The sequence below is a fragment of the Panicum virgatum genome, chromosome 7K (assembly GCF_016808335.1).
Source record: "Panicum virgatum strain AP13 chromosome 7K, P.virgatum_v5, whole genome shotgun sequence".
Taxonomy (NCBI): Eukaryota; Viridiplantae; Streptophyta; class Magnoliopsida; order Poales; family Poaceae; genus Panicum; species Panicum virgatum.
In genome coordinates, this window is record NC_053142.1 from 17372248 (window position 1) to 17394363 (window position 22116).

General features: G+C 46.3%; 2 protein-coding genes across 2 annotated transcripts; both read left to right on the forward strand.

The window, feature by feature from the left end:
• The first annotated feature begins 1976 nt into the window (after positions 1 to 1976).
• Positions 1977 to 5415, forward strand: LOC120640167 (probable flavin-containing monooxygenase 1). The gene is made up of 5 exons (XM_039916035.1): positions 1977 to 2492; positions 3648 to 3885; positions 4069 to 4244; positions 4326 to 4678; positions 4771 to 5415. The coding sequence occupies exons 1-5, from the start codon at positions 2052 to 2054 to the stop codon at positions 5126 to 5128; spliced, it is 1566 nt and encodes a 521-aa protein (XP_039771969.1). The 5' UTR covers positions 1977 to 2051; the 3' UTR covers positions 5129 to 5415.
• Positions 5416 to 17608: 12193 nt separating this feature from the next.
• On the forward strand, positions 17609 to 20283 carry LOC120640175 (probable L-ascorbate peroxidase 3, peroxisomal). The gene is made up of 9 exons (XM_039916042.1): positions 17609 to 18116; positions 18237 to 18361; positions 18481 to 18530; positions 18597 to 18662; positions 18748 to 18796; positions 19031 to 19113; positions 19254 to 19333; positions 19449 to 19551; positions 19872 to 20283. The coding sequence occupies exons 1-9, from the start codon at positions 17689 to 17691 to the stop codon at positions 20073 to 20075; spliced, it is 1188 nt and encodes a 395-aa protein (XP_039771976.1). The 5' UTR covers positions 17609 to 17688; the 3' UTR covers positions 20076 to 20283.
• Positions 20284 to 22116: the final 1833 nt, after the last annotated feature.

A 22116-nucleotide genomic window follows, 5' to 3' on the forward strand; every position in this document is an offset into this window, starting at 1 on the left:
GTGTATCCTTGTCCTTGAGCATCTAGTGAGCTTAGGTTTGGCTTTGTGCTTTTGCTCATTAGAATTGTGTAGGAGCTCCCCCGGTTTGTGAAGTACTAGTGCTTAGGCTTGTATGACTTGGCATTAGAATTGTTAGGAGAGCTCTTACTAGCTTGGCACTCCATTTGCTTTGTGTAGGATCTTTTTGGAGGTGCCTTAGAGTCATAGTTAGAGGGGTGAAGTATTGGTTAAGCGAATAGTTTCAATTCCGCATAAGTTTCGGTTAGCCGGCGCAATTAGTTTTAGAAAGGACTATCACCACCCTCTAGTCCGCCATCTCGACCCTACAACAAGCAAGCTGGTGATCACAGGCAACATCTAATTTATTATTTTTTACATGCTAAAAAGGACTTGCACGGAGGTGTAAGGAATCGGTTGCTCTAGCCTAACAGGGAGAGGGGGTGAATTAGGCACTAATAAAAACTTAGACCTATGGCTCCAACTAGTTTGCACAAAACTCAAACTAAAACATGCTATCTAGATGTGTAACTAGGTTGTTCTAGTGTGAAAACCCTTATCCCAATAGAGTTTAGCAACCTATAGCATTTCCTATCAAGAAACTATTCTATGAGAGTAAAAGCACACAAATTGCTAGTACGTAATGCGGAAGATTAAAGAGCGGGATATGAGATAGCAAACTCTTGACACGGGTGTTTATCCCGTGGTTTGGTTAGCCACAAAGGCACACCTACATCCACGTTGTTGTAGCACTCACTAAGAGTATGCTACTCGGTCACCAAGTCTCTTCCGTTAACACAATCACGGTCACCTTGGTCCCGGGTTCCACTAAGGAGCTTCTCCACAAAGGATGTGGGTCTCCACGTCCACCGCACAAAGATGTCGTCGCCGCTCCACACCAAGTCGGAGGGTCGATGACGTTGCCGGCGAGCTTCAACGCTCCAAGGAGGCCGCCGCACCAAGCTCTTGTTTGGTTCACTAGAGAACCACAGCACAAAGTCTCAAGGCCTTGCAATCTCACTCACTAAGAGCTATCATTTACACAACACTCTCAAAGTGTGCTAAGGGCTAAAGATATGAACACTAAGCTCTTGTATGGCTTGGAGATGATCTTAGGTGTGTGTGGGATGTCCAGCAACTCCAGCAATCTTCAAATGACCGGGGTGAGGCGTATATATAGGCCACCAAGTCTTGTAGCCGTTGCTCCAACGGTTAGCAGAAAATCTGCGTATCACCGGAAGAACCGATGCCTCTGGCATGGGTAGCATTGGTTCATCCGGTCACTCTAAGCACGAAGTAGCCGTTGAACTCCTGACAGCTGACGCAGTGATCATCGGTTGAACCGATGCTTTGTACCGATGCATCACCGGTTCATCCGGTGCTTAAGGATCTTCTTCTGGGCGCTGACATCATTACACCGATGGTATGCACCGATGCACCGTCGGTTGAACCGGTGCTGAAGAAACTTCTCCTGGTCACTTGACATCGTCTCTGGTACATAGTACGCCCAATGCACCGATGCCCTTTCTTGGATCGTCGGTTCAACCAGTGCCTATAGGCTGACTTGGTTTCGATTTCCTTCTGCACCAAAATACCATGGCATCGGTTCTTCCGACAACCATCGGATGCACCGGTGCTTCGGGCCTTACTACGCCTATCTTCTCTTTCTCTTTGGCATCACTTGAACCTAAAAACCTGAGAATGATCATCTTAACAATCATATTAGTCCAAGTATTGTGTTGTCATTTGATCACCAAAATCACTCGAAATGACATAAATGATGCCAGGTTCGTCAAAGGAAGCAAACACAAAATCTGCGTCGTCGGTTCATTTCCGATCGAGAGCACATAGAGGCAAATAGAAGACGACAGAACGAACAGATGTGAATTATTGTCTCATGTCTGCAGCCGCAATCGCTCTCCTGCACGACGATGCAGATAACAAAGATATTTGGACCAGCACACTGCTATATCACAGAGCTAGCCCACAGCCACAGTACGCGTAGTCTCTCTTGCTGATCCGATCCCCACAAGTCCAGCCAAAGCTGTGTGGTCATGGACAAGAAGCGGGTGGCCATCGTCGGCGCCGGCGTGAGCGGCCTGGCCGCGTGCAAGCACCTCCTGGAGCGCGGCTGCCGCCCCGTGGTGTTCGAGGCCGACACCGTCCTCGGCGGCGTGTGGGCGCGCGTGCCGGACTGCACGGCGCTGCAGACGCCGCGGCCGCTGTACCAGTACTCGGACTTCCCGTGGCCGGAGGCCGTCACGGAGGTGTTCCCGGACCACCGCCAGGTGATGGCCTACCTGGACTCGTACGCGCGCCGCTTCGGCGTGCTCGGCCGCGTCCGGTTCGGCCGCCGGGTGGTCGGGATGGAGTACCGCGGCGTCGGCGAGGAGGACGTGGCGGCGTGGGAGGAGTGGGCCGGGAACGGCGACGCCTTCGGCTCCGGCGACGGGGAGTGGCACCTCACGGTGGCCGGCGACGAGGGACACGTTGAGGTGAGTAGTACTATACATGTTCTTATTAACTTTGTACTATATTTGCATGGGCTAGACATTCCTTTTTTTTTCAATTTCTCATGTATGTCCGATCCTTTCCTTCGTCAACAAAAGCTGCAGTGCCGACGTCTTCCGTACTGAAAATGACATGTGCAGTCCAAAAACGCAAGCCATGGACGTTATCCACTGACGGTAGAGGTTGGAAGGCCGTGGAGCACAAATGAACGTCGTCCTTAATTTTCCGGTCCATTGCATACGTGCACCTATCGATCAACTCGATCCTTACGCGTTAGACTTGAGTGACAAATGTGGTGCCCTGTTTCAATGCATCTATCATATGGATGATGAAGAAACCGGGTTGGACTACTGCGGCTCCGATCCCTGTATATGCGTATGCCCTTTTAATTTTAACACCACGAGATAATAAAGGCTTTTGGAAGGGTAAAAAGGGCTCCTTAATATGTAATTATCCATAGACAACAATTATGCACACATAACATACTTTACCGTTCCACATAGATAAGGCTTCTTAATATGTTGGTAGATTCCACAACTAACGTACATACTACTCCCTTCCTTCAAAATTATAGACTGTTTTGGTTTTTCTAGAGACATAGCTCCGCTATACACATAGATATATATACGTTATGTATTTAGAAAAGTTCAGACCACTATAATTTGAAATAATTATTCATACCCTTTATTAAAAACATGATACAACTGTTTTCTTCTTTAATGAAGAGTAAAGTGTAAAAATAGTACCATTACTTCATCCCCATTGTCTGACCTTCCGACATTTAACTCTATTTTTTTCTCGAAAGTGTAGGAGAGCTGGGCATAATTATATTAAGAAGAAAACCGACATTTAAGTCTAACTATGTGCCATGTTTAACTCACATCCTCTCCGGCTCTTGACAATCGGAACACTAGTTGTTCAGTGGCTTGACCTTTTTTAAAACAATAATACAACAAACTTGCTCAACTTTGACACTTATCTTGGTCGACTGTAATCCCAACCAACCTGCACAGCTATATGTATGATGCACTAATTCAAGAATATGTTCAAATTGCTTTGTATGAACGAAGACTCTTGGTTTTTCCCTTTCAAAGAAGACTGTTCCTGCAACCCCGGATTTCTTTTCCCTTTTTCTCCAGATACACAAGGCAGACTTTGTCATTCTCTGCATTGGGAGGTTCAGTGGTGTGCCAAACATACCCACATTCCCGCAAGGCAAAGGTCCAGAAACATTTGATGGCCAGGTGATCCACTCCATGGACTACTCCAAGATGGGCACCAAGAAAGCAACAGAGATGGTCAAGGGCAAGCGTGTCACCATCATAGGCTATCTGAAATCTGCAATTGACATCGCTGCTGAATGCGCTGTAGCAAATGGTACAGAACAGAGTCATCTTCATTTCTTATAATGCTGGTCGTATATATATTAGCCCATATACATTGAATCTTTTCAAGCTATATATCATCTGAAGAGTTCTGCATCTCATGCTTTTTTTAATCTCTAATAGCAGCATCTATCATTTTCGTATCGTTGTTGATAGATTAATTATCGATAAGCAGGCACTGATCATCCATGTACTATGGTGGTCCGAACAAAGCATTGGATCATACCAGACTACTTTGCATGGGGAATCCATATATCATTGCTATACCTAAATCGATTTGCGGAACTCCTCATTCACAAGCCTGGAGAAGGATTTCTCCTTTGGATCATAGCAACACTATTGGCTCCATGGGTAATAATGCATTCTGATACCCTTGTCAGAACTTTCACATTAGTCTAGAATCACACATGCATTATTATATGAGTTTTGCAGAGGTGGCTATTTTCCAAGTTTGCTGAGAGCTACTACGCCATCCCAATGAAGAAATATGACATGGTGCCTGATCATAGCCTGTTTGAGGCATTAGCTACATGTTTGGTGGCCATAGAACCGAAGGGGTTTTATAAGAGGCTGGAAGAAGGCAGCATAGTTCTCAAGAAATCAAAGTCGTTCAGCTTTTGCAAGGAAGGTGTTCTTGTGGAAGGTGAATCCTCACCGATAAAGAGTGATATTGTGATCTTTGGAACCGGGTTCAGGGGAGATCAGAAGATCAAGAACATGTTTACATCAGAATACTTCAGAAGTATCGCGGTTGGGTCCACATCCACAACTGTACCTCTATACAGGTAATTCCTTATACACAATTATTGCAATGCTGTGAATATATAAATTCTCAGTTTAAACCATTTTTTATTAATCTGTGGCATACAACCCACAGGGAGTGCATACACCCCAAGATACCACAGCTTGCAGTTCTAGGTTACTCAGAGAGCATTGCAAATCTATACACCTCAGAACTTCGGGCCAAGTGGCTGGCGCATTTCTTGGATGGTGGCATCAGATTACCAAGTGTGACAGCAATGCAGAACGATGTCCTTGAATGGGAGAAGTACATGAAAAGGTATGCTGGTAGGTACTTTCGCAGGTCCTGCGTTGGACTCCTTCACATCTGGTACAATGATCAGCTGTGCCGGGATATGGGGTGCAACCCTAGAAGAAAGAAAGGGTTTTTCGCGGACTTATTTGGAATCTACGGTCCTGGGGATTACGCTGAACTTCACCCCAAAAAAGACTAGACCTTGGGCTTCAACTCTTGTGGCAGTTATCTTGAACATCTTTTCTGATTTGAGTATTACTATTATAATGGCTGAATAAAGTAGGTTGTCACCTGTAGGATATGGCACAATAATCAGGATGTAAAAAATAGGACATGTACGATCCATATGAGCTTCTCTATAGCTCAGAAGTTACTACCATTAACTTCGTTTTTAGGGTTTGAGTGTAACAATTATATACTCTGCACTTTGGTTGAGAATTCTACATTGATCAATGAAAAGGTCTGATGCAGGCAGTCTACGAAGCACATTGTGTCTTGGTGATTGTCGACCTGCAGGAGGATGCAGCGTTCTGGAAGAGAAACCTTTGATTCCCTGGTATTGCCAACTGTTGGAACGAAACAAACGACAGGATCTAGAGGTCACTCTATCCAGTCAATGTAGTTGGTGAAGACCTAATGCAGAGACCACTCACAGAGAAGGCGGTTTTGGCCCCCGCATCGTCTCCTCTCGGAGGCGATTCAGGGCGGCGCCCTCCCTCCACCGCCGCTAGCCCCCTCCAGCCCTCCTCTCCACTTTGCCGCTGCCAGTGTGGGGCATCGGAAAGCCCGTGTGCCTACCGGGAAGGCGGTGGTGGGGCTTCTCTCGCCTGCAACCATGGGCACGAGCAACGACGTGCTAGCGCTGGGCATTGCAGAGTATCCGTCCTGCGTATGGTGGCTGGTGGCCGGATCCGGCACCTCTGGCCTCAGATCATGGTGCGGCGGCGGCAGTTCCCCCCACGTTGGTGGCGGCTAACCCTAGCGCCAGCGGCGGGAGGTGGAGCAGCCGCCGGCGGCGCCAGGCGCGGCGGTGGTGATGGCTCGAGATGCTAGATCTGGTGCCCTATGGGGGTGGATTCAGCATCCATGAGGCCTGATCTGCATGGTGGCTCGGCTGCCGGCGTGCTAGCCATGGTCTGGTCCTGCGCCGCGCTGAGGCGGTACGGCGTGCTGCGGCTGGTGGTCGGTGGTCTTGCTGCTGCCTCAACGGTGGTGCTTGTTCCTCTAGTGCAGTGCAGTTTAGGGTCTCGGAAAGCTCAAGGCGAAAGCCATGCCTGGCATGGTGACGGTGCTTGCAACGGCGGCGTCCGCAGACGTTGTTACCTCCCTTGAGGCGTTGTGATAGCCCTCTCTACCCTTCAGCCACGTCGACATGGAGGAACCATGCATTCTCTTGGTCTCCTTCCTTTCTCTAGGTGAAAACCAATGTTCTGGCTCTGCCATATCGGGTAATATTAGCGTCTTGACGTCAAGTCCTTGTTTTTTTTAAATGTCAAGTCCTCGTTGGAGGTATTGTCTTGGAGGTGGGCATCTTGAACTTGTGCATGGTGCCAGGCCCTTAAGGTGAATCTCAACCACCATGCCCATGGCATTGTCGGTGGTGCAGTGCTGTGGCTGCTGGTTGATTTTCGTAGTTAAGCCGCAATTTCGTCCTTGTGCTAGGAAGTGTTGTTATCTTTGAATATGCCACAAATTGGCCCTTGTGCTAGGATGTATTGTATGAGAGCTAGTTTAAGTAGGTAGGTTATTATGGTTTTAGCCTAATTTTCCTAAATTAACATAGCATTGTAGGGTTTTGTCTCATCTCCCTTAAAAAATGAGGTCTTTGATTTGTGTTATGCCATACCATTTGAAAACAAATTCAGGTGGGAATACTCCCCCCTCATCATTAAAAAAAATCAATGCAGTAGGTGATGATTGTGGAGGAATCAGGTCTTTGGGGCAGAGCTGGATTGTTCGCGGTGTTGCCGGATGGTGCAGGGAGCGTCCGTCTCTAGTTGCAGGGCCTGCTTTAAAATTCAGTCTCTAGTTTCAGTCTGAGTTTATGCTTGTCAGTTTGTCAGCCTAATTCAGTCCGATGCTCATGTTAAAGTTCAATCTTTCGGTTATATAATGGCAGACAGGTCGCAGATGAATTTCCATGTGAAAACTCAATAAAAGTTTAAAGTTGGGTTGGAGGTTTATAACTTGGTATTTGTAATGGAAATACGTGCAACGCACATTTTCAAAAGAGGAGGAAATTCTACGTTGACAGCACAAGAAACTACCAAGCATAAATGCACCTAGATGCATGTGTATAATCTGTAGTTTATATTTCTCATAGACCATGTCCATGTAACTATCAGATGTGTAAATGACGGATTTTGGTTTTTGGTGGTGTATTACATGTTTAATTAGTGGTCAATTTCTGTTTTCGGCCAGAAACTTCTTATGTTCGTGTAGCACAAAGCTAGAAGAGGGAGAAAAAACATTTTTTTTTAATTTTTTTAGTTACAGGAAACGGTAGACTAAAAAAGAGTTTTTTTTAAACACAGAGGTGACATCATTTGGTAACCTTGCGGACTTATTACAGTCATGATAACATCATTCGGTAATCACTATGTTAGATATAATGGGCTTGGCCCATTAATATTTAATAAATCAAATAAAACTCTATGGTCCAATAAATGGTTCAGTATCGTATGGGATATTTACTAAAAGTTGACTCAACTTAAATGATTGGTCTTGGATTGATTAATTTGAGAAGTCGAGAAAAGAATAGCTGGCTACCACCGCCGGCCCGTGCCCGTGGGCGTGGCCTGGCGTGGCAGGCGGCGAGCGGGCGGGCGTGGCTCCACTTTTGTCACTCATTCAATCTGAGTTGGAAGTTACTGGAGTTTCATATTTCCTCCACTCGAGTTGGAGTTACGGGAGTTTCTGTCTTCCCGTCTCCCCGTCCCCCCTGCGCGCACAAGAGATGGAAGAGTAGGCCTTCGGAACGTCTCCGTCCGCTGGGTTCACCTGCTAGGGTGAGGACAGCAATCACGTTTTTGGGGAGTGTCGGCGGCGGCACGACTACTCGCTGATGTTCCTTGTTCCCGGCGGCGACGACTCCTTCCTGCTCGGGCGACGGTGCGGCACAACTTCTTTCCGGCGCTAGGCAAACAAGCATGATCATCACTGCAACATCTCTGCACTGCATCCAGCAGGACGACTACAACAGCGAAGCACCATGTCGTTTTCGGGTGCTTCCGGCTCTGCCGCTGGGTATGCTAATCTTATTCTCAAAGTTGCAATCCTTGTGATTAGCGACGACATAGTTCGTTTGAGAAATTCCACATGCCTTGCCTTGCTGGTTAGTACTAGTTTTATATTCATGATGACTTTGATGATATATTTCTTTGATAAGCACATATATGATATCATGTTCATGCATTTATTGCTTGCGTCATATTTATAGAATAAATTAAACATGAATTTGCCTATATTTCTAACAATCCAAAAATGTGATATTAAGCAATGTTCATCTGTTGGCTTTGCGGGTTTGTTGAAACCACCGCTGTTTGAGGGCACTCACTACAAAAGATAGAGCCAAAAAACTATTCTGTGGTTGACCTCTATGCGTTGCTTTTATGTGGTGACTGAGTTGCCTACCACTGTTTGAACCGTTGATGAGCAACGTCAGTTCGATCATGATGACACCAATTGTAGGGGTGGCTTACTGAGCGTCATTAGAGACTCTCTCATTGATGCATATATTCAGCTTCCAACTGGTAAGGCTATTTGGGATGCTCTTGAGACCCGTTACAGTGTTTCTGATGCCGGTTCTGAGCTGTATGTCATGGAACAGTTTCATGACTATCGAATGGTTGAGAATCGTCCAGTGGTCGAACAGGCTCATGAGATACAGGCAATGGTGAAGGAACTTGAGCTGTTTGGGTGGGTGCTTCCTGATAAGTTTGTGGTGGGTTGCATGATTGCAAAGCTGCCACAATCTTGGACTGACTTTGCAACTTCACGGAAACATAAGAGGCAAGAGTTCAGCATTGCTGAGCTTATTGGGACTCTTGATGTTGAGGACAAGGCTAGAGCAAAAGATGTTAAAGGAAAGAAAGTTGTTGAGGGAAGTTCTAGCGCACATGTGGTGCAAAAGTGTCATCTCAAACCACATAAAAAGAAATTTCAGCAAGTGCTTAAGCAGAAGCCCTCCACTTCTTTCAAGAAGGGTAAAAAGATGAGCAAGTAAAAGATGAATTGTTTCACTTGTGGCAAGACTGGGCATTTTGCGAGAGAGAGTGTTCTGAGGCAAAGTGGAAGCCTCCTGCATAGAAATCAGTCAACACCGTTGTAACATCCCAAAAACTCACCAAAATAAATCATGCGCTAAAGTTGTTTTTGTCGTTGAGCTCGACTCAAACCCTGAACCTTAATTCCCAGAACCTTTCCCGAACAACCCGACATCCGATTTCAATCCGCGTCCCATCCTTTCCCATCAAACGCAACGCGTCGTAACCGGCCACCGCGAATCCCGCCCCCTCTTTTTCCCCTCTCCTTTTTCCTCTCTTCCCGCCGACCGCGTGCCCCACCTTCCGCGGCCCGCACGCCGCGCGTGGCCAACCGCGGCCGCGATCGCCGCTGGCGCGCACCGCCTCCCCTCTCTTTTTCTTTTCCCTCCCTCCCATTTTCTTTCCCTCTATTTCTTTTTCCTTTTTCTTCTTTTTCTTTTCTCTTTTTCCTTTCTCTCCCTCCCTCCTTCCTTTCTTCCCCCTCTGCCTCGCTCCCGCTCGCCCGAGCCCCGCCAGGCCGGCTCCCTCCCCTCACTCCCTGCTCCCTCTCCGGCCTGCCCCGGCCCTCCCTGGCCGCGACGCCGCCCGCCCGCTCACGTTCCACTCACTCCCCACGCACGCCCACGCGTGCGCACCCGCGCGCACCCGCACGCGCTCGCCGCACCGCGGCACACCGAGCGGCGCACGCCGCCGCACACGCGCGCGCGCCCCGCACCCCGGCCACCTCCACGCCACGCACGCTGCCCGGCCGCACGCGCACCAGCGCTGCGTTGCCTGGCCGCGCGTGCCCGCTGCACCAAAGCCGCCGCTGGCGCTGCCCCGGCCCCGCGCACGCCACTGGCCCCCACGCCGCTCGCACGCACGCGCCGCACCGCCCTTGCCCCGCGCGCCACGACGCGGCCGCCTGACCAACGCCCCGCCATCACCGCCCCGCCATCACCGCCCGCCGCTGGCACCTCGCCCCGGCCCTGCTCAGCCCGCACGCGCCCACGTGCGCCCGCCGCGCCGCTCGCCGTGCCCTGCCTCGCCACTCGCGCCACCGCTGTGCCCAACAGCGCTCCCCCACATGCTCAACGACGGCCTCGGCGCCCACACCCTCGCCGCACACCGCGTCGCGACACAAGCACGCCATTAATGGCCGCCGCAGAACTTGCGACGCCGGCCACCTACCCCGCCGCACCACCGACCTAATCCAGCTATAAAAGGGCCCCCACGGCGTCGCCGTCGCTCCCCAATCCCGGCTGCCACCCCCAGCACCCTTCCCTGCTTCCCTAGCACCGCCGCCAGAGCTGCCTAGCGCCGCCGCCGCCTGCCCTCGTGAAGCCGCCGCCTCGCTCCACCATAGCCCGAGCTAGGTAGGGGAATCGGAGCTCCTCCCTCCCCTCTCCCTTCCCCCTCTCTCCCCGGTCGCCGCCGTCGCCCAGGCTGCCCGAATTGGGCCGCCGCCGGTGAGCCGACGCCCCTCCCCTATTCTGCGATGGGAGGAAGGGGATGGGTGGCTGTTTTGCGTTTAGGCCCTCCCTCTCCTCCCATTCTATTACAGACCCTTTTCCATTATAACCCTTTTTCTAAAAACACCCCCCCTGTTCTCGTATTTTACAAACAAACCCTCCGTTATTTAAACTTAATAATAACCAGACCCCTACACCATTCTAATAAGCCCAAATATTCTTAGGAATTATAACCAGGCCCTTTCTATCCTAGAAAAATTTACAAACAAGTCCCTGAACTACTGACTGAACCCTAACCACCTCGTTGCCCTATCATTTTATGTACCAAACAAACTCTGCTCGACCCGAAACTTTACCATGCCTGTTATAACTCAACTTCAGCCGTGCCATTAAGAAACCACTAAAAAAAATGCCACTTCTATCTCCATATTTTGTGTGTCCCCGATTCGAGCTCAACGATGAATCTTTGTGTTGATTGGATGTTTGTTTGTGTGTGCTGTAGACCGCGGAGTGAACGAAGGAGAGCCCGTCAACGACCAGTACTGTGAGCAGGAGAACGAGGACCAGTTCCACGACCCCGAGCCCGAAGGACAGGACTTTCCCGAAGGCTACGAAGACGGCAAGTTCAATCCCATCCTTTGATGCATGTTTTCTGTCCTAGTTTTTATAAACACAACCCAATGGCCTGTTTTATAAAATTGCATATGTTTTACTTGCATGAAAACACGGTTGGATAGCCACCCCTTGATTTGTTATAACCATTCCTTGACTACCTAGATTAATATCTGCTTTTACTTGGACGTTAATCAATATTAGAATGCTTAGGACTTTACTCATAATACGATTTGGTGTTATAGAAGAAAATGTGTGCGTGTGGGAAGGGATAAAATGTGGATTTTCGAAAGATGAGTATGGACGGGATGGACGGCATTTCTGTGTGAATTGCCGATTGGTGTGCTTATGCCTGTGTGGCAGAGCAAGGAGGGAGATATCCATCTTGTCGTGTCTAAGGACCGAGTTGGTGTGTCATCTCACCTTAACTCCATTTTCGTGCAAACCACTCGACCGTTGTATGGGCAACGGCGTAGCATAAATCCCACTAGTTGGTGTGGTAGCCATCAGGAGAGCTGAGAGCAACGGGTGACTAAGGAAAAGGGATAAGCCCCGAGTGACTTATGCCCTGGTTATACCAAAGTGAACGGTCGATGACCCCTTGGTACATCCCGTGATGGCTAGTCAGGCTTAGCTATGGTGGGTAATGGCTATGTTGGGATCTACACCGACACGACGGTGTTTGAGTTGTGGTATCCTACTTGTGAGTAAAGTTGCACACCTCTGCAGAGTTAAGAATCTATTCAAATAGTCCGTGCCCACGGTATTGGGCGAGTTATGGTGTGGTCACATAACTAGTGTTTCATTGGGTTGGGCTGGTGTGAGTTGTTTTGGAATTGTGTCCGGCAGTTGTGCCATGTGCTACGACGGACGGGGAGTCCGGTAGCAGTTTAAAACCTGGACTCTGTGTTACTGCAAAAACTGATTTCTAAAAAGGTTTTCCGTAAAATAAACCCCTGCATAAAATGTCGTTTTTCTGCAAATTAAACCGTAACCTTATCCTTGATTTATCCATGCATATTATTCTGTTATAACCCCTCCGCGGGTGTGGTTGGACTTGCTGAGTATGTTTGTACTCACCCCACTCTTGCTTTTTACAGAAGAAGACCCAGACTTCATACCGGACGACGCCGAGTAGGGTTATCGTTCTACACCCAACCTTGCCTGTGGTACCGGCCCTGTCGAGATGCCTCCGCTGTCGCAATACTCTGAGCCCGTGGTAGACCCTATGTGGTTTTGCGGTCTGGTGTTACATTGTAGCTTGGTTAATTATTATTATCATCTGTATCGAGTGTCCTCCAAGGTTTGTACGGTTTTGAACCATCTGATGTAATAAATGTGGCATCAGCCTCCTGGGACTGGTGCTTTGTATCACATTTAAGTCTTCTCTTATGAGGGGACGCTTCAACCGTTGAGACTGAAGCAACAACTTATGGGTATGGTAAATTTTTACCTTCTGCATTTTTAATTTGTTATTCACCTGATTGGTGGGTTTATACCAGTGCAAATATTTATGTGTGTGCTGATTTTTCCTTATTTTCTTTTTACCAGGTCGGGCGGGCTGCCTCCTTGCTGATGAGGAATGAAGCGCGTGCAACTGTTCATGGTGTTGGTACGGTCGATCTGAAACTTACTTCGGGAAAGACCGTGCAGCTCAAGAACGTGCATCATGTCCCCTCAATAAAGAAGAACTTGATTAATGGCTCCTTGCTCTGTCGTGATGGTTATAAGCTAGTATTTGAATCCAATAAATGTGTTGTTTCTAAATATGAAATTTTTGTTGGAAAAGGCTATGAGAGCGGAGGCATGTTCCGTTTGTCTTTGGTTGATACTTGCTTTAAATCTGTGAAAAATGTGGTTAATAATGTTGAGACTAATATTCGGCATTCGAGATTATGTCATGTTAATATTGGTTGCATGTTCCACTTAGCTAGTTTGAATTTAATTCCTAAATTTGATGTGGTCAAAAATTCAAAGTGCCACATGTGTGTGGAAGCAAAACAACCTCGCAAGCCTCACAAGGCTGCTGCGGCGAGAGAGTTGGCACCGCTTGAATTAATTCATTCAGATATTTGTGAGATGAATGGAATATTGACCAAAGGTGGCAAGAAATATTTCATAATGCATATAGATGATTGCACTAGATTTTGCTACGTGTATCTGTTAAAATCAAAGGATGACGGGTTGCATTATTTTAAAATCTATAAGGCCGAGGTAGAAAAGCAACTTGAAAAGAAAATTAAACGGGTGTGTTCTGATCGCGGTGGAGAATATTTCTCAAATGAGTTTTCTGAGTTTTGCACGGAGCATGGAAGTATTCATGAGAGGACACCGCCATACTCACCACAATCCAATAGGATTTCTGAGAGGAAGAACCGTACTCTAACTGATTTGGTTAACGCCATGTTAGAAACTGCGGGACTATTTAATGAATGGTGGGATGAGGCGATTTTGACAGCGTGTCATGTCTTGAATAGGGTGTCCACAAAGAACAAAGAAATTACACCATTCGAGGAATGGGAGAAAAAGAGATTAAATTTCTCTTATCTGCGAACATTGGGTTGTTTGGCAAAGGTGCATATGCCAATTAACAAGAAGCGAAAGCTTGGACCCAAAACCATTGATTGTGTCTGTCTTGGTTATCCTATACACAGCGTGGGTTATAGATTTTTAATAATAAATTCCAAAGTACCGGATCTGTTTGAGGGTACTATCATAGAATCGAGAGACGCAACATTTTTTGAAGATGAATTTCCCATAAAAAAATACACCTAGCACTTCTAGTCATGATTCTATTTCTTTTGAGGATGTCCATGAACCGATAAACAATGATGATTTTGAAACTCATGTGGAAACTCCTGAGGAGGATAATAATACAGTCACTCGAAAGAGCAAGAGACAAAGGGTTGCAAAATCTTTTGGTAAGAACTTTATTATATACCTCGCGGAAGACACTCCTACCACCATTACTGAGGCATATTCATCCATTGATGCTGAGTTATGGAAGAAAGCAGTGCAAAGTGAGATGGATTTTGTTATGTCTAATGGAACATGGAAAGTGGTTGATCGTCCTTGTGGATGTAAACCGGTGGGGTGTAAATGGGTGTTCAAAAAGAAAATGAGGCCTGATGGTACAGTTGAGAAGTACAAGGCAAGACTAGTTGCTAAAGGCTATACACAAAAAGAAGGAGAAGACTATTTTGACACTCATTCACCAGTTGCCCGACTGACGACCATGCGTGTGCTAATATCCTTGACTGCCTCACACGGTCTTCTCATTCATCAGATGGATGTTAAAACAGCTTTCTTGAATGGAGAGCTTGAAAAAGAGATCTATATGGATCAGCCTGATGGATTTGTAGCAAAAGGACAAGAGGGTAAGGTGTGTAAGCTGCTAAAATCTTTGTACGGCCTAAAGAAAGAACCAAAGCAGTAGCATGAGAAATTTGATAAAACTTTAACATCAGCCGGCTTTGTGGTGAATGAAGCTGATAAATATGTATATTATCGGTTTGGTGGAGGCAATTGTGTCATTTTGTGCTTATATGTGGATGATATTTTAATATTCGGGAATAGTGTGGAAGTAATCAAAGAAGTGAAGAATTTTCTGTCTAATAATTTTGAGATGAAAGATTTAGGTGAGGCTGATGTTGTTCTTAACATTAAGCTTTTGAGAGAAGGAAATGGTGGATGATATTTTAATATTCAGGAATAGTGTGGAAGTAATCAAAGAAGTGAAGAATTTTCTGTCTAATAATTTTGAGATGAAAGATTTAGGTGAGGCTGATGTTGTTCTTAACATTAAGCTTTTGAGAGAAGGAAATGGTGGGATTACTCTTGTGCAGTCCCACTATGTGGAAAATGTACTAAATCGTTTTGGGTACGATGACTGTGTACCAGCTCCAACTCCTTATGACCCAAGCGTGATTTTGAGGAAAAATCAGAAAATTGTAAGAGACCAATTGAGATATTCACAATTAATTGGTTCTCTCATGTATTTGGCTAGTGCAATCAGGTCTGATATCTCGTTTGCTGTGAGCAAGCTAAGACGATTTGTGTCAAATCTGGGAGATATTCACTAGGGTGCTCTTGAGAGAGTACTACACTATCTAAAAGGCACAATGAGTTATGGCATTCGCTTTACCGGGTATCCAAGGATACTAGAAGGTTATTGCGATGCTAATTGGATTTCTGATGCTGTTGAGCTGTATGCCATAAGCGGATATGCGTTCCTACTTGGAGGTGGTGCTGTTTCCTGGAAGACTTGCAAGCAGACTATCTTAACAAAGTCTATAATGAAAGCAGAACTGACAGTATTGAATACTGCTGGCGCTGAAGCCGAGTGGCTACGTGAGCTCCTTATAGATTTGCCGATTGTTGAGAAACCTATACCGGCTATATCCATAAATTGTGACAAACAAACTGTGATAACAAAGGTGAACAGTTCTAAGAACAATATGAAATCTACAAGGCATGTGAAAAGGCGCCTGAAGATTGTCAGAAAATTGAGAAACTCCGGAGTAATATCATTGGATTATGTCCATACATCTAATAATCTGGCAGATCAGTTTACTAAAGGTCTATCACGCAATGTGATAGAAAGTGCATCAAGGGAGTTGGGCTTGAGACCCACTTGAAGCCATTTCATAGTGGTAATCTATCCTTTGTGATTGGAGATCCCGTGAATTAGGATGGTGAAACAAGCTAGTGAATGGCTAAGGGAGAGACTCCTTAGAATAATGTCTAACTCAGTTGAGATGCACCATCTCTCCAATACTGCTAGGGAGGTTGATTAAATTCTTAATGTGATCCGAGTGGCTTGGAAAAGCAGGGATGTTGTCCTATAGGAAATCCTAAAAGGAACACACCTATATGAGTTCGATTGCTAGTCACAATCTATGAGATGTGGGTAATCAATAGATACTCATGAAAAGACCAGAAAGTTTGACTTATAAGCTTCTAACAGAGGGAATGCTCTTTGCAGTCTAGTATCGGTTAAGGATTCTAGCGAAACGCATTTCACACAAAACTGTCAATTCAAGGCTTTGTCCATTGATCAGTTATGGCCGAGTGCAGCTATCATTCTAGATGGATGTTCAACTTAATAGTCTCCATTGAAATACTGGTATATAAAAGAATTGTGGTTTTGAGAATTTTCTTATTTTGTACCCTAGAGTTTGGTGGGGATTGTTAGATATAATGGGCTTGGACCATTAATATTTAATAAATCAAATAAAACTCTATGGTCCAATAAATGGTTTAGTACTGTATGGATATTTACTGAAGGTTGACTCAACTTAAATGATTGGTCTTGGATTGATTATTTTGAGAAGTTGAGAAAAGAATAGCTGGCTGCCATGCGCGCGCCGCCGCCGGCGGCCCGGCCCGGCCCGTGCCCGTGGGCGTGGCGTGGCGTGGCGTGGCGAGGCAGCCAGGCAGGCGGCGGCGAGTGAGCGGTCGGACGGGCATGGCTCCACTTTTGTAACTCATTCAACCTGAGTTGGAAGTTACTGGAGTTTCATGTTTCCTCCATTCATGTTGGAGTTACCAAAGTTTCTGTCTTCCCATCTCCCCGTTCCTTCCTATGCCGCTGGAGACTCGTGGCTTTCCGTCTCCTGCAGCACATCATTGATATAATACGAAAGGAGCCTTTCGGTAGTCTCTCACGCGAACACAAATCCAGTAGCACTTTGAGCTTCCCGTTCCGTCTCCTATGCGCACACGAGATGGAAGAGTAGGCCTTGGGAACGTTTCCGTCCGCTGGGTTCACCTGCTCGGGTGAGGATGACAATCACGTTTTTGGGGAGTGTCGGCGGCGGCATGACTACTCGCTTCTGTTCCTTGTTCCCGGCGGCGACGACTCCTTCCTGCTCGGGCGACGGCGCGGCACGACTTTTTCCCGGCGCTAGGGGAACGAGCGTTATCATCGCTGCACTACATCGAGCGGACGACTACAACAGCAAAGCACCATGTCGCTTTCGGGTGCTTCCGGCTCTGCCTTGGGTATGCTAATCTTATTGTCAAAATTGCAATCCTTATGATTAGCATAAACAATATGATCGACATAGTTCGTTTGAGAAATTCCACATGTCTTGTCATGCTGGTTAGTACTAGTTTTATATCCATGATGACTTTGATGATATATTCCTTTGATAAGCACATATATGATACAATGTTCATGCATTTCTTACTTACGTCATATTTATGGAATAAATTAAGCATGAATTTGTCTATATTTCTAACACACTACAAATTAGTTATTTATGACTGTCGCCAATGTGATCCAATTTAAAATTGAAATTTCAATGAAGAATAATAATTATTAAACCTATCGACGAGTTATAATGAAGTCACAAATTTTCAACGTGCATCCTATTTTTGAGCTGGTAAAGTCTTTACCTGTCGCTGATTTTACAGCAGGTGATTTGACAATGACCCATCAGATGAGAAGGGGTGAAAGTGGTAGAAAGCTCTGCGAGAATCCAATGAAATCGATTCAACCTCGATCCTCCCCTCCAAAAACACGTTGCTCTCCTCTAGAGACATCCCTTGCTTTCTCCACGCCTCCACTCCATTCGATTCCTCTTTTCCCTCCCTTTTCTCCCTCCCTCCCTTCCCTACAAAACCACAGCTCCCCTGCTTCTCTATCCCCTGCTCCAAAAGTCCAAACCAGAGCAGAGATCCCCTGTTTCCTGGACAACAGTTTCTTCTTCAGTTTTTCTGCTTCCAGTTCAGCAGCAATGTCAGAGGTAGCACCCGTGGTGGACGCAGAGTACATGGCAGAGATCGAGAGGGCGCGGCGGGACCTCCGTGCCCTCATCGCCAGCAAGAACTGCGCACCCATCATGCTCCGCCTCGCGTACGTTCTCAGCCTCTTCCGTTCATACCCATGTGCCCCATCTTTGGACTGCTGTCCTGTACTTGTTTCCTTACATTTTCTTGCAAACCCTCCAATGGCGATCGCCGATCGACCTTGCAGATGGCATGACGCTGGCACTTACGACGCCAAGACCAAGACCGGAGGCCCCAACGGATCCATCCGGTTCCCACAGGAGCACAGCCACAGCGCTAATTCAGGGATCAAGATTGCCATTGACCTTCTAGGTCAGTATTTCTTCCGTCAGATACACCACCTTGCACCTGATAGCCACCTGGTGCTCTGGAAACTTCTCTCATCAAATGGAGCAAGTTTTGACACCCCAGTCCTGCTTCCTCCTGTGCAGAGCCAATAAAACAGAAGCACCCCAAAATCACATATGCAGACCTTTATCAGGTAACACAGCTACATCTGCAACTAATGATTATATCGGACCATGTTTAATACTGTTTGGTCGACCAGCTCGCCGGAGTTGTTGCCGTCGAAGTTACTGGTGGACCATCCATCGATTTCGTTCCTGGCAGGAAGGTGAGTCAGTACATCTGCAACTAATCATGGAAAGGGAGTATACCAAGTCAGGGTTTCTTATCTAGTTTTCCGTTTTTCAAACCAGGATTCTTCGGTTTGTCCAGAGGAAGGACGCTTGCCGGATGCGAAGCAAGGTAGCTTCACAGCACATCACTGGCACTATCTTGTATTGTGCTGCCCAATAACTTTCCATATGATCTTTTGGCATGTGCTAGCTCTTTTCAAACGAAACAAGGGCAACAACCTCGCAATTGGAAATCTGCTGTGCAGAAGAATTCTGCTGATCTACTGCAAATAAGTGGATGCTTCCGATAAAGTTACTGACAATGTTTATTTTTCTGTTTCTTGCTCATGGTGTTGGTGATAAGGTGCTTCACATCTTCGAGATGTCTTTTACCGGATGGGATTGTCTGACAAGGACATAGTGGTACTTTCTGGTGGCCATACTCTGGTAAGTAACATAATTACACATTATAATATACATGTACTCCTTCCGTTCTAATAAAATATATGACGTTTTGGACAAGCAAATTTGTTCAGATTTCAAATAAGTTGTTCTAAACATGTGCCTCGCACCGGTATGAATTTCAGGGCAGGGCCCGTCCAGAGAGGTCAGGATTCGATGGTGCATGGACTAAAGATCCACTGAAATTTGACAATTCCTATTTCGTGTAAGCCTAAATCTCACTTGCTCAACAAATGAGAGAGATTGCGTTACCATTTCTTTAAGATCGTGTAGTAATGTTACACCCTTGTTCATCCCTTTACCTGCAAATAATGGTACAGCGAGCTGCTAAAAGGAGACTCTGATGGGCTCCTGAAGCTCCCTACTGACAAAGCTCTTGTTGAAGATCATGAATTCCGTCGCTATGTGGAAATATATGCCAAGGTACATACAATTCAGTTGCCATCTTCCATTCATACTCCAACGGCTCCTGAAACAAAAGCAGCAGTTTTCCCATGGGCCTGAATTGTTTAACAAAGCATCTGTCAGGTTCACAGTGATACTTTCTCCATTTTATTTACTTTTAGTTTTCTGCCCAATGAATAACAGAATTCCTGGAATCTCATGGTTCAATTCTAAAAGACAGAAGAAATGTAGAAACCTTGCCAACATGCTATGCACTAGGCGTCTAAGCTCCTTTGTATTCCACTTCATATTGATCATTGTTTGATCACTGAACTTAATTTGTCAATCTTCTCTTGCAGGATGAAGAAGCCTTCTTCAGGGACTATGCAGAATCACACAAGAAGCTCTCCGAGCTGGGCTTCACGCCCCCTCGCTCTGCCTTCTCGTGCAAATACAGAAATAAACAGAAGTCCTTGCTGGTACAAGCTGCAACTGGGGTTGCAGTTGCTGCTGCAGTTGTCGCATGGGCATACATCTGTGAATCCAACAAGAAGATTGGCTAACTTCAGCACATCGTGCAGCAATACTGGCGGGGGAGTTGAAACTGAAAACATTTGGATGATGTGTACTTGTACTGCATCTAGTTGTGCTACCATGCATGTTATGTTGTGAGTTGTGAATGAAATAAGGATTGGTATAAAAAGAAGAGAGCAGTGTACCAATGTAAAATAATATAATATGATCAATGCTCTGATTGACTTGATGACTAAATTAACTGGTTGAACTTGCTCGCGTATCAGGTATCTGAAGGACCGGGACAGGTGACCAGAGACGGAGAGGGAGAGGGAGAGTGAATGAGAGCCCTAAAAAAATTCTCCTCAATGAGACATACTTCTCATCTAATCGTTAGGATGACACAAGCCAACTCGTGACGTGCTCATTCTAAAAATGGTTAAGAAAAACTCGATGCAAAGTGGAAGCAAGCGAAAAGCGATTCACTTAAGTAAATCACAACTCAAAGCAGGAAGCAACGATTACGAAGTGCTGAAAAGTTTTTCCAAGAAGACTTGCAAAAAAGAGCTTACTTCATTAGGCACGCATAGATTCAACAAAAATTAGCAAAGCTCAAAAACAAACGGAAGCAAAGCTTAACAAAAAGCTGATCAAGAGTCTCACCAAAATGATTAACACTGATCGCCATAAAAGAGTCCTCTCAATTAAGCAGCAAAGACTTGCATAGACTATCAAGAACAAGCACTTCACTGAGCAGGCAAATTACTTCAGAGTCATTAGCATGAGCAAAAGCTAATCAACTAGGCTAAACATGTGAGCATGAATTAATTCATGAGCTTAGAAGATAAACGATAAGTTAAAATTTGTTAGGAGTAAAAGTGAATGGAATGGTTGGATTCCATGATTGATAGAGATCACTGTTTTATATACAAGACTAACGGAGGCCGAAGAGACATGCCCCTTCGGTATGGTCCCTTTGGGATGGTCTCTTTGTGGGTTTGCCCTTTCGTGAATTAGCCCTTTCGTGATGGCTCTTTCATACAAGGTAACCGCCTATTCACTAATCTAATTAACTATTTGATCACTAATTCTAATTTTGTTATAACAAAAACAAAGGCTCACTGATGTGCTGAACTCGTGGGCTACCTGCCGTATGCTGGCAGCTCGAGCTAGCGGCTTCTTGGGCTGTGCGCTCTCGGCTTGCAGCAAGCAGGCCGCGTCGAGCGCAGACTGGGCCTCCTGCCCGTCCGCTCGCGGGCCAGCGAATGGAATGCTGCGCGAGCTCGGCCTGAAATTCTATACATCTTCCATAAGATTTTTTTCTTCCCCACCTTCTAGTATTTGAGATTCGTACAAACTATTCCACCCGTTAGATCTTCTCAACCCTATCCTTCTTCCTCATTTCTTCTTCCTCCGTGCGGTGCCGCCGCCCCGCCTGCCGCGCGCGGCTGCCTACTGCTGCTGCGCGCATGGGAGCTGTGCCCCGCTCCGCGTGCAGCATGCTGCCTGCGCCGCCTACTGCTGCTGTGCGCATGGCTGCTGCGCCCCGCTGCGCGTGGTGCCGCTGCGCGCCGCTCCCGGCCGCCGTGGTCTACCGGGGCGCGCGGCCGCTGCTCCGCCGCGCCTGCCCGCCTGTGCGGGAGCGCCGGCGCCGGAGCCGGAGAGGAAGGGGGCGACCGGAGATTTTTTTTCTCAAAAAATGTTGATGCAAGTTGATAAATGTTGAATCAACTATATTCAAATTTTGAAATATTTTGTAAAAGATGTTGAATCTAGTATTTCAAAATATTAAAGTATTCTTCAAAAAATGTTGAATCTAATTTGGGCCTAATGTGCTTTATAGATATATTGATTATTCATCTTCCAGAAGTTATATAGGGATCCCCGAGCTCGGCTCCTCGTGGGGTGTGATTATATATCGCTAGAGGCGATGTTTTCTCAAACTATCATCTTAAGCGCATATCTGGATAGTAATTTGGGCCGCAATTAAGCCCATTAACACTACGCATTATGCTTTCATCTAGAGAAAAGATTCTGCCCATGCAACTGATGATGTCACCCACATGCTTTCATAACTAAAAAAGCTATAAG